The sequence below is a fragment of the Temnothorax longispinosus genome, chromosome 2, assembly GCF_030848805.1.
Source record: "Temnothorax longispinosus isolate EJ_2023e chromosome 2, Tlon_JGU_v1, whole genome shotgun sequence".
Lineage (NCBI taxonomy): Eukaryota > Metazoa > Arthropoda > Insecta > Hymenoptera > Formicidae > Temnothorax > Temnothorax longispinosus.
This window is the reverse complement of record NC_092359.1, coordinates 13,572,714-13,586,080: the sequence shown is the minus strand read 5'-3', so window position 1 is coordinate 13,586,080 and position 13,367 is coordinate 13,572,714. Positions and strand designations below refer to the sequence as shown.

General features: G+C 44.6%; 1 protein-coding gene across 2 annotated transcripts in view; it reads right to left on the bottom strand.

Moving 5' to 3' along the window:
* Positions 1 to 4,906: 4,906 nt before the first annotated feature.
* Positions 4,907 to 13,367, bottom strand: part of LOC139808063 (uncharacterized) — a 49,055-nt gene continuing 40,594 nt past the window's right edge. Inside the window, exons 3-4 of one of the 2 annotated variants that reach the window (XR_011730778.1) lie at positions 7,473 to 7,956; positions 4,907 to 6,473 (exon numbers count right to left, since the gene is read on the bottom strand). Coding sequence is in view for 1 of the 2 variants with exons in the window: in XM_071769684.1 (XP_071625785.1) it covers positions 7,681 to 7,956 (276 nt within the window). In the remaining variant the exon portion in view is untranslated. Of the gene's footprint in view, positions 7,957 to 13,367 lie in introns of both variants that reach the window. The other variant, XM_071769684.1, reaches the window with a different exon arrangement.

Here is a 13,367-nt window from a genome sequence, read left to right as displayed (position 1 = left end):
GCCGTGCACGTATTTTCGCTTCTCCCAACAATGCGCACGGCGTACCATAAGTGCCTCGTTAACGCGCTCATTGACATACATTAATTATAGCGTACCATAATACGCGCGCCATCCACAAATTTGCATACACGATCGCTTTGCGCGATACTCCCCGTGATACCGTCCCTCATATCGTCATATTCGTTCCAAGCGTACTATACCAAGCGCTATCCGTTCCTCGTGATATGCAACTAAGTTCGCGTCACCTGCAGCACGAACGAAGTAAAACTCATCGTAGTCACGCGATTGCACAGCCTGCAGTTGCGTCTTCGACGATGTTGCGTCCCGCGCGATCCAATTGCTGTCATCTGCGCGACTCGCGTAGTAAATGAAAACGGTCGTTCCGCTAACTTTTCCGACGGCCGGCCGTCCGTTTCGCCATGAGTTACGTATCCCGTGCCCGGTTGAGTACCGGTTTTTGATGAAGGAGAAAAAAGGTCGCAAGAGAATACTTCTTCTTCTTCCCTCGCTTGCGACTTCTCTCCCCCTGCTCCTTCGCTTCAATTTTGTCTTCCTTTCTTTTTCTTCCTTTCTATATCTCTCTGTCTCTTTATGTCTCGCAGGACGAATTTGCATCTGTTTCACCCGTCTGGCTCGACAAAAACGTTCGATTTTGACAGTCGCAACATTGCGGCACGCATAGTGGATCTCTCTCGTTATCCATCTCGTTCACGATTGACAAGACAAATTGCGGATTGGAACTGCAAATGTAATGTCAGATATAAGTGCCAGAAATATAATTCGTCCTGTCCGTATTTTTCGTGTCTTTTTCTTCGTGACGTGCAAACGGTTAACGGACGATACATTGTTGAATTTACGCGAAACGAAGTTGAAAGGTAGAGCCTGAGTATAGTGACAGTTGAATACCAGGATAGATTTTTTTTTAACTTTTACAATATTCCTACGTCCAATGTCGTAGAGAACAATCATCTGGCTGTTATCACGTTTTTAATATCGCGTAGCAAATCGAATTTTTAATTATTTATCTCATTATCCTCCAGATACTTTATTGTTGTCGTTCTCGGATTCGCGCGTGTCGGATATTTATTCTATTTTCCCTTAGACGGTTCGCGTTTCCCGTTCACGGTAATGCGACACCCGAGATGAAAACGTTGGCGATCGCTCGCTAGGAGCTGTCCGACATCGGTATCTGTTAGCGGATACTGGTACCGGCGCATCGTCAAGTACTAGTGATGATGAATGAGAGGTAAGAAGGAGGCACCGAACGAGAGAGGCTCTCGCTCCGTCCTCGGGGAGATCATCCATCTCGCTCTAACCGCCGCCATCTTCCCTCTCCTCTCCTCTTTTTCCTCCTCCTCCTCCTCCTCCGTTCCTCCCTTTCTCTCCTCCTCGCCGGAGGAAGTAACAGTATCCAAGTGGATGGATTCCATGCGAGGTGTGCGGAGACCGCGTGGATTGTGTGCAGAATGAACGCAAACTGTGAGGGTAATTTGCAACACCGGCAATTTACATAATTAGCAGTTCTGAACCCTCGGACGTTCCCCCACCCCTTCCGAGCTCTGTCTCTCCCTTCCCTCCTTTCCGTTCCCGCCACCTCCGCCTCCTCCGCTGCTGTCTGCCTCCTCCTCGGCCGCCAGGCCACTCTCCTCACCTGCGCCGCGGGCCTTACGTGGTGCGCTCTTCGCCCAACAAACCGAACACGTCTCTGTTCTACCCCTCGCACATTGGCGTAGGCGTTACCCCATCGGAGAGGCAAACGAGGTATCAATTGCGTGAATTGCGGCTTGATAAATACGCCTAAATCGCTCCGATTCATGACTGTGAGACTCGTGAGACTCTTGAAATTTATCCCATTCTTTAAAAGAAAATTGAGACACATACTCTCTTATACTTCAAATTTAATATATCTTAATCAAACCCGATCTCTAATTGAAGGAGAAAGACGATGCGAGCAAGGAAGAACAAAACAACATAGTTCATTTCATGTAGAGAAGAGAGATTTTCCCTTTTTTTTAAATAGCTGATCGTATAAAACATGGTAACCCGATATCGCGCGTGTGAATCGCGCCTGTGTTCGAGGGGACCCGGACCGTCGCGTCGCTGAAACTCGTCGGTGGCGTTGGCGCTAAGTTGACGCGTGACCCTACGGCAAACAACAATTTGTGCATGCGAACAACTCAACTTTCGCAAGAATGCGGCGTATCCTCCCTCGTGCACTTGCGTCCTATGCGCGCATGTAATCCGGCCGGCTTATCTGCCGGCACGCTCGTAACAGCGAAACTAATCCCGCGGGACTTAATGAAACGTATTATTTTAACTCATTTACCGGCACGCGAAATACGATAAGGCTCCGCCGTGCGCGGCTCGCGATAGAGCTCGCACGATAATTTTTAAACCGCGCCGTTATCGCAATAGCGCTCGGGCGCGATTAAGATCGTCTCGGGCGCGAGAGACAGCGCGTGGCATTCCGAGTACCTACCTATACTAACGGCGACAACTTTATCACGTCGATCTAACACAATCACGCATATTGCGTCCGATCAAGTTTCCGCTTGTGAATATCGTTTGTCGTAAAAACGCGCGTTCCCGCGGAAGTCCTCCCTATCGGACATTTTAAAACGTGTGTAATATCGCGAGAGCGACGCTTATGGCCGCGTCGTAAATTCGCGTTTAACGAGTACGTCGAAAAATCGGTATACTAGGAACTTACGAAGCGCGAAGCACGCTTAACCGATACGTTGTATTAATTTGCGGATAAACGATTACGAACCCCGCGCGTCCGTGCTAATGAAAGCTGAATCGTCCAGAAAAAATCTTCGTGGACGCGAGGATCAGAAGAAAATGCGCACCGGCGAACAATGAGATCTATTAATTATTATCGATCACTGATCGATCCGATCGATCGCACGCCTTCACGACGGTTACCACGGCCCGTGAGCCATTTAATTAACGAGCCCCGGTCAACATTCCAATTAATGCGCTTCATTAGCACTCGTACGATTTGTATCCCGGCGATTGCCGCGCGCGCGCGCGCGCTTTTAATTTGGCCGCTTAATTGATCGATCGATAAGCGAGCGCGCGACGTAGAAATCGGTCAAGTAATCTTGGCGATCGTTGGCTCCTTTTCCGGTCCGTCGAAACGAGTCCCCGTCGAATACGCAATGAGACAATTAATGATTAATAGCCGCGGGAACACGGTGATTTTGAAGGAATTTGCAATGGAGATGTTGAGAATAAATTTATAGTACGTCGTACTTCGTTAAAACTTCATTAAATGTGTCATACTGAAATTGCATGAGGAGATATCTGTAGCCGCATTTATATTCATTTACGGTTTACGCAGTACACAAAGATATTTATTAAATAATTGTATTAAGAAAGATATATAGCAACAGGATTTTTTTAAACATGCCGTCAATTTTTTTAAAAAAGAGTTATAGTTTGATTATCCGACTTCTCAATAACAGAGATTAAAAAAATGGATCTGTAAAAATTCACTTTATAGACTTTTTACTTTATGTTGTTATCGTATAATTTGTTACGTGTAACTTCCCCTCTCTCGTTTTTTTCTTGTGAAATCTTATTTCGTCCTACAGGTTTGCGAACCCGTATATATAACTGTATTTATATAACTGCGCGTACTTTCAATTTACAAATTCATTAGCATGAACCGATTAATATGTCGATAATGGCCTACAAGTCACGTTACCACCGTGCTATTAATTTTCATTGAGTAAATTATGAATTCTGCCTTACAACACCACGTGTCGATGTCATGAAATTTAAATGCATCACGATGTATAATATAATGAGAAAGGTTCTGAAATTGACTCTCTTAAAATTCTCCAGATTGTCGACCCACACAGCCTCACAATTTCGCATAAATTTCCTAAAGATTTTGAAGCATTAATAACGTGAAACCCCCCAACATTTCTGTCGATGAAAAATCGATATCAAATTTTGTAAAAAATTCACAAATAAAGAGTATTGAATAAAAGCGGCGATTAATTTTTCGGGGGTAACTATCTCTTCGTACCGACGCCGACGAAAATAATAAGGGTGAATGATAGCGAATCTCCGAGTAGGATCTACCGACATTGGCCGCGTCCGCACATCCGTTGTTCCGGGCACGAAAGGAGAGATCCGCCGTGTTTAATTACGGGGGAACGAAAGAGAGTTCCACGTCCGACGTAGTAAATTATTCCTTTTGGAAGCGGCGATTATAAAGCGATTATCGACAAGGATCGCTCCCGCAGACGCGGCAGGCCGCATATGGATAGGTACCGGCGATTTCTCGTCGTCGAGGCCTCACGTTGTCGGCGCGCGGGGACCCGACACCCGACGCGACGGTGCCCTCGCGAAAAACAATTTGCGGCGCGAAGACACCCCTTTGCGCGCGTCCCGGTAATTACGGTCGGCCGTTGCGATAATGTCGCGTACTCAGGAATTACCGCGGCGCAAGTTTCCTTATTGACTTATCCGACGGCGAAAATTATTCAATTTTTCGCATACGGGACTGCCTTCTAAAATAATACGCTACGCGAGAAATTACCGCATGCGAAAAACAAACAATTTCGTCGGAACTCTCTGCGCGTATAAGTATGTGCACGCGAGGTATCGCCTCGAAAATACAAGCTCGAGTCGGTGTTCACAGCATCAAATTTGCCATCTGGATACCGTCAGAATTTTTTAACTTTCCTTTTTCTTTACCGTATACAACATACAGAAATGCGCGTGAAAAATTTCCAACACAGCTCTTTCCATATCTCCTTGCATTAAAAACGATATTGGAATATCTTTGGTTTTATTATATCTAATTTCACGCAGCACACACAATTCTTTGCTTTTTTTATAGCGAAGAAGATTTTAAGGATTCGCAGGTTACTGGAGAGATAAAAGCAGAACGTTTTCATGGGTGGTTTAATTTATTTCGCTATATTGCTAGAGAACACGAACTGAGTCATTCGATGGTCGTACAATTCTATGGCTCTGCACGTCGAGTAAAATCACAATTTGCTATTTACAGGATTATTTACAAGCGAAAATCCTTGCGCCACAACCGGCCGGATTCTTAAGCGGAGTAGACATGTGTGTTTCCTGCATGAAACTCGACGTCTCTTTCTTGAGGAATAGGTTTTTGATGAAATTGATGAGAAAACTTATCGAATTAAAGTCTGAGACCGGTGTGTGTGTATTCATAGTTAGATATTATATTTAAGATCGTCTTAAGTCTGGTCAAAGACAGTCTTAAAGACTCCATCCAGCGAATAAAGTGACCATATTAGCATCTTAAGACATTACTTAAGACGGTCTTAAAGTAAGAATGGATTGTAAATACCGGCCTGAGACTCATGTAACGCGCTGTTCGATAATATTAAAATATCGAGGTAATATGTCGATACATCAATATAATGATTCCGAGATTGATATTCTACTACTGCGACGGCTCCGTTATGGCGCAACGGAATCTCGGTCTATAACATTAGTAATAATAATTTAAACTGTCAGTACATATCTCGAAACATCGATCGACGAAAGAAATACTGCTCGCTCGCGTAGAATAACGACTTAAATACAATTGCAAATACAACTCGTTTACACTGGATTCTTCTCTCGCTAGGGGTTTACGAAGTTTGGCACTCTCTGTCAAGTTTCGTTTTTTTTTTACTTACGCTTCTGCATACAAACATGTATTCAGTGTATTTCGTACGCCTTTTCTCAGTTTATCTATTTACATTCACATTCTCGAAAACGAGAAGCGTCAGGATGTTCCTGGGAAAGGCTCCAGGACTGCTCACTCTTGTGCTACACTTTATTTACACCGCCCGACGCAAGTTAATCTTTATGGCGAATTGTTTTGTATGGCAAGAAATATATAATTGCAATAAACGTAAATGGCGCACTCCGATGGCAATCGGCGTATCACCTCGATGTATCATAGCGAACGATCGAGCCTCATTTCAGACCATTTTTCTAAGTTATAACAATCGCTTTTGAACCACATTGCGTGCAACTTTCTAAGTAACTATTGCGAACGGCTTTCCAGTTAAAAGTTTAGTTAAAGAAAAATTTATGAAGCAAGAAAACGGAAAGTAAGCTTTTATTAAATGAAAAGTACTTTTCCTCCTAAAGTCGCAAAAATGTCTACAATTCCGATTCGACCAGTCAACCAAAAAATGATTCGCCTTGTTAAAGTTGGCATCGATCGTTCTCGATAGCGAGCATCTCGCCGCTTTCCGCCGGAAGCGTGTCCATTTAGCTTCGTCGTCTCCGGCAAACAATGCCTCCATTAGTCAGTTTCCGATAGACGCTTTCGATTTCTCCATCGCTTCTTCTGAACTCGTTATAAGACAGTTTGGCCTGAGAACGTCTCGCTCTAATCGCGACGATATTTACGAATTTCCGCAATTGTTCCTTGGCCTTCGGCAACGCTGCGAAACTGAGATCCTGAGGAACTATATCGTGATTCCGGTCTAAAGAAGAAAAGAATAAAAGACACTTCTGCCTCGTAGCGTCGCCTATCGACGAATAAACATACGATATAGAGTCCTTTTCATCGAGCTCATATATTTTATGTATTACTTTCATGTACGTACGTGTGAAATCATTGCATTAGTCGTGAAAGAATAGAATTGAACGATATTTCACACCCACAGATTCAACTTTTGTATCTCGAAATATATAAAGTATGATATATGTAAGTTTTAAAAATATTTAGAAGAGGAAACAAATTAATTTAGAACAAAATGCTATTTACGGTCCGAGCTGTATCTTGGTTAGGTTAGATTATAGCCTAATAATAATATTATTTCTGTGTAAATTTGGTATACTTTTTCCCAAACTCAGTAAACTGCGCGCCGATTGTTTGTCGGCTTTAAAACACAGCTTCCGTTGAAATAGTAAAAGCCTCCTCTACTTAAATCGATTTAACTTTGTAACTTTGTAACTACAGTAATTTAAATAGGATGCTAATAAACGTCTTATTTAAATTACTGTAAAGAATTTATTACGAGAAATATTACTTCAGCCAGCGTTCAAACCTAAAAATCTCCCTTAACCCGTGACAGGTGTCTTACCAATTCGATATTTTTAAAAATATCAAAATGACTGGACCCCCTACAACAGTATATTTACTCTATTGACCCATCTGGCACAAGTTCGGAATAGAATTCGACAAATTCTCTTCGGCGGTTACGTTGACGAAAAGGTCTCTCTCGTCTTTCTTTTTAAAACCTTTAAAACTGTCCAGCCATTCTCATATTCGATGACTTTCAGTCGCAATACGAGTACCGTATTGCCGCTAATCGCTGTCAAACCGGCGTCGCTGTCAACCGGCCGGCGACGCGACCAATTCCGAAATTTCCGATTTTTCTTTCACAACGGGATTCGTACCCGAAGCCTCGACTGCGTAATTCGATACGAAGATCACCGCGCGATGACTATTCCATAAGAATTCACTCACTGCTATTTACCTCCTGCGCATAACGCTAACACGATCGTAGACGCTGCGATTTCAAAATAAATCCAATCCTTCGACGCTCAACTGGAACTCGAACAAATCAAGTCGATCAGTGTGTCGCGATTCTCTGGGATGGTTTCCATCTCGATCTAATTCTCATTGGAGTCTGTTCAGGACAATCTGTTCAATCCTGGATCCTAATCCAGGCAGAGAACGTCTAGCTACGCTTCAGAGCCACTCGAGCACTCGTCGGCTTCTGGATCGATGTGCTCCTCTTCCTCTTCCTCTTCATGATGATAGTCACCAGTCTCCTGCTGCCATTTGCTGACGTGATGAGTGTTTTTGCTGTTACTGTTGTTGTTAGCGTTTCCATTGCCACCGTTACCTCCACCCCCACCCCCGCCACCTCCACCACCTGATTGCTGTTGGGCCTTCGCCTCTTCCTCCTGTTGCATCCGCTTGTGTTTCGTCCGCCGATTCTGGAACCATACTTTCACCTGAAACATCAATGATTTCGCTGCGGTTAGTTTTTCAAGAATCTAACATGATCACATAACGCAATAATTCCAATATATCATTGTGGCTTAGGATGTGTACTTGAATTAATCCTTTCCAAAAAAGTTGAGTCAGAAGAAATTATCTCAATTATCTCAAACTAAAAGTTATACAAAATTGTTAAGTGTTAAGTCTGAACTATGCTTTATTTATAAAAGTCGTCGTGAAAATGAACATTTAAAGGAAGAACAGCAGATTTGATTTCATATATAAAATAACATACAAAATAATCGAGTCTAAAAATTCATGATTATTAAAGAATGAGCTCGGATATTTTGAGATGCTCGGTTCACGATAAACAGGAGAACCTATTGAGAGAAAGTGCAGTTAAAGATTTCCGATCGTTTCGGTGGAGGGAACGCGCCGCGGAAGATAATTCTTCGACGAACCCGATGAAGGCAGAAGATACGCGACGTTTCAACGAGAGGTAATTCGAGCGTGGCCGTCCCATGCGAATACCGACGTATCCGTCAATCGATCTCGGCGGGCCAATCCCTCCGCTGAGAGACAGGGGGGCGAATCGAACCCCTCGTTCTTGCCAGGTTTGCCAAATTAAGTGGCAACTAGTTATAAGCCCGGTCAACCCCCCGATGTATCAAGAAGCCACCCCTAAACGGGAGTATCCGGTTACAATGGTACGTGTCGCCGGCTCTGGAAGAAAAGGGGGAAGAAACGCGGGAAGGAGAGGGACGACGACAAACTCGATCGGAGCATTGTCCTGGAATTGACTGTTAGATATACGCGCCGTTCGTGAGAAAAGGGTTGAATGGGCACCATTTTGAAGCTATCTACGCGGAAAATCAGCATTGTGACACGAGAGGACACACACGCGCGATAAAAGGGGTGGATCAAAAGTTGAAACGGGGGATATTTGTCTAACGTCTCGCGTGGCTGCGCGGTTTTGACAAGACCCGCATTAGCTCCCGACACGGTGAACTTCCGCAGCGAGATGAAACGAAGCGTATGATTTCACGGTTTCGAAGCCATTATGATGAAAATTATAATATGAATGGGATAAATAACATAAATTCATTGCATTTAGTTACCAACGTATGGGATTCTTATGCTGATATTTTTATAACATTAAAGATACAATGAAAATACATTGAAGATGCATCGTTGCTTTTACGTAAAAATTATTTAATTTAGATTAATTGTTAACTTTTTAAAGTAACATATTAAGCTTTAGTATGATTCTAATTAATACAAATCAACTTAAGTTGAAGTAAATTTTATTCTTTTAAATTTGAAAAGAGAGAGAAAGTTGGCCAAGTTACTATCGTAGTAAATTCTTGAGTTGTTCTCGCGCCGTGTTAAATCTAAATGATTTAAACAACACCCCAAACCGAAATATTTCGCCTTTAACCCAGCATTAAACACCTCACCCCTCGAGACCATCTCAAGGTTGTTATTCACCGCTGACCAATCGAGAGGCAGAAAAGCAAGGACAAACTCATTGCTGCGTGCTCGGGGGACCACATCGGGGTCGCGGCACTTAACGAGTGATTAAGAGGGCAAATAGAGAGAGCAACCCCTTTCGGACAGATCGTACTTTTGGGCCTACCCTTTCTCCTACCCTACTCCCGAAAGCCACCTCGTTACGTCCCCAGACGTTGCCTCCAGAAGCGGCGTCGCGACGCTTAATCGGGTTACCCCCGTTTCGTAATCGCCTCAACCCCCGGGGTTGCCATGGCGATCGCGGGCGGTCCTGAAGCCCGATTGGCGGATCCACACGCACGCGAAAACCCGGGCGTCCCCCTTCCGCACGCTGCATCCCCCAGGATGAGCCAGACGCTTCATCCCCGCTGAACAACCCTCTCTCGCCCCTTTTTATCTCTCTCTCTCTCTCTCTCTCTCTCTCTCTCTCTCTCTCTCTCTCTCTCTCTCTCTCTCTCTCTCCTTTTCTCCGCTCACACCAACGATACCTGGATTTACACTCAGTTTAACCACTCCTCACCCCTCGCAACTGCTACCTCTATCTCTCTCTTTCACCGCGCCCTCCATCGATGCCAGTATTTCACGGACGCGCATGTTGTAAAAATCCTATAAAAGCTTCCAACACGTTCAACGATTTATTCCCTGATATATTACCCCGCGGAGTTTAATGCACGACGGTAACGCGCGATTGGGAATTTGTCCCCGTCAGTGTTGGGCGCCGGGAATGAGCCGAGATCGACGAGAAAGTGGTCTGACGCCGGTGTTGATTGGATCCCTCGCGCGTTTCAAATCCCCGTCGAAAATGTCGTGTCGTCTGTGAAACCTTAATTCACTGTTAATGGATGAAACTATTCGGAGTCGGGCGCACGTTCGCGGAATTTTACTCGCAATGGCCGACGACTGTCGGTCGAAGTACAGTATTTTTATTTTCCTACAGGATTACTCTGGTACTTTAATTCCAATCGGATCGCAACGCATTAAAGTATTTTCATCGAGTACTACTTCTCTACCTCTCCATATTTCATTCCTCAATCATATTCGCCCGCTGATTGGCTACTTCTCCTGAGCATCGTCTCGTCTCGTACTGCCAAGATTACATTTTATTCTCTCTACCGTGTACCTAAGCTTTTATATTTCGTCTCTCTAAAGCGACGGCGAACCGTCGCCGTCGCGTCGGACGGACACACAGTGCGTATGTACGACTGTCACGGGGTACGCGCTTCGCGTATAAGGTGTTCACCTGTCACTTAGTTATTCCGGGAGCAGCTTCAATTACCGGTGCCTGGAAGGTAGGCACCGGCGAGAGCGTGCTCGGCCTTTATCCCGCGTATTCGCCGGCCAGGTAAGCGAGGAGCCACGTTAACGCAGGTAAAGCGCAGGTAAACGCGGCCGAGCGCGTACTCGTTATCTCGCGAGATCGACGGACACTTTTCCGCTCGTCTGCATCGCGGAGATATACGCGTTCGTCGAACGCTCTCCCTCACGCGCGATGAGATTCCTCGTCGAAAACGGCTTTAATCCCGGCTCGGCACGCATGGACGTTGATCGTTACTTTCGATACGATTGCCGTCTTATTTGCGGGTTTTTATTCCGATACTCCTTGCCTTCGAAAACACCGAACTTTCCTTCTTTGTCCAATACGAATATCGATATTCCGAGAAAGATTATATTCGTGCCATCTTCCATCATAATTCAATTTACTCAATTGTTTATTCTTGAACGAGGGAGAAGGTTTCGCAAGATCTAACTTTGCCGTCTTGTATAATAAGTTACAATTTTATCTTCACTCAGTGAAGTCATGAATGAAACATCAGCCGAGGAGCGCATGGGGGTTAATTGGAAATAAATATTTCGCGCGTCAAAGATAGAATCCAACAATTCTACGAGGAGTATTATAGTCGGAATAGAATTCTGCAAATAGAATTTTCTAATTTTAGCACAGCAAATATCGGAATTGCAATGCATCGTGAGTGCATTATGCATATACGAGTGCTGCCCATAGCTGATCATGAATCATCAGAGACGTTTGCATCGAACGATAAGTTGAGCGCTGTATATACTACATGCTATAATTGCATGAATGGATAACTATTAACAGCTTTTATATATATATATATATAACTGTTACAAATAGTTGTCTATCTATGTAAATTATGCCTCGCGATATCCGCGATAAGCCCGAGACGTCCGTCTCAAAAGGAAATTAACTTTGGTATCAATTGCGGACCGGTTGCGCACAGAGCCGCATCAGAGCGAGGTAATTAATGTAACGACGACAACGGTGTAATAAACGCGCGCGACGAATGTCGTTGGACTCATCAAGGACAAAAAAAAGTGACATGAGCCGTATACACATTCGCGCGAGTTAATCTGCCGTCTCCATCTTCGACACAGGCGTACGTGTGCGCGCACACGAACGCGCGGATGACGAAAGCTCACGTCGCGTCGCGACGTACATCGATAATCGCGGAATTAATTAATCCCGATTATTAATTGATATTCTAATTACGTGAGCCAAGCCGCGCCATTCGACGATCGCGCTGCACCGCGCCGCGCTGCGCGAACATACCGCGGCTGGAAACGCGCCGAAAGAGAAGGGAGCGCAGGAAAGGAGAGACCTCTAATCTATCGAGGCCTTTATGCGCCCCGTTAAATATAATTACGTTTATTGCGACCGCGCTCACCGATTGGTCGCCTTTGCTCCCGCGATAAATTGGATATTCGCTAATGGAAATTAATGCCGCGTCGCTCGTGTCGCTACGTGTTTCCCAGCTGCGAACCTCTGCGAAGCTGGCGTCCTGTTTCTATATAATCGTAGAAACGCCTGATTCTTTCCTAACGAATTTTAAAGAGCGTCTACTTCGATATTCGTTATATGAGAACTTGTAATGACTTGTAAAAACTTTTAAAAATACTCGTAAAAACTGTATTTTTTAAATAACGCGCTGTCTACTTTCAAGAAATATCAATTTTTTTTTATAATATGATGATCTATGATAATTTGAACAGTTCGTGTCATTGCACTTAGCGAAGATGTATCTTACAAAAGCATACGTTGAATTCCTGTCGGATATTTATGCGTAAAGATATATCGGTAAGAAAAATATATAATATATTTTAGAATATTAAGATTAGATTAATCAAAATTAAATGAAATGTTTAAATAAAATTAGATTAAAGTTTGATTCGATTAATTAAAGTGTTGCAGCTAAAGGACATACGTCCCTTATTCGCTCAGTCGTCTTCGTCTATTTAATTACCTACCACCGTGTGCCGTACGCGCGTATTCGATTTCAATCAGCGCTTTTTTATCCGTCCGAGCGCGCTTTACAAATCCGGCCGAGCCGGCGATTTATAATTGGCGAAGCCGTGCCGTGCCAAACGGCAGCTCGACAACACAACGTGTGCTGAGCGATTTTTTTCGTCGTGTCCGCTTTTTTCGCCGGCAGAGTGGGGGGGACGGGAAAGAGAGAGAAAAAGAGAGGACGAAACAGAACCGCCTGTAATATGTATGTACACGGGCGAGCCCTCAAATAAAATCTCCAGCTGGATAGCAACCAATCGTCAGTGCGAGAGCTAGTCGCCCCCTAATCCCCCGGGGGCTCGGCGGTCACGCTCGAAACATTATTTTTAATCCCCCGTACGGCGGCCGCGACAATCCGCCGCCCCTCGCTATTGCGCGAGACGCGTCGGGCTAAATAAACCCGGCGATATTATTTTTCAATCGTCGCGAGCGTACACATCATACGCGCGAGAGGGAGAGGACGAAAGAGTGAGAAAGGGGGGGGGGGCGACAAACGACGGGCCCGATTCCACGGCTACGGCCTGGAAAATACAAAAGCGCGCACGCGCTTGCCCCGCGCGCACAAAAAAAGCTATCGCGAACGCGTACGTACGTACATACGTGGGTGTGGAT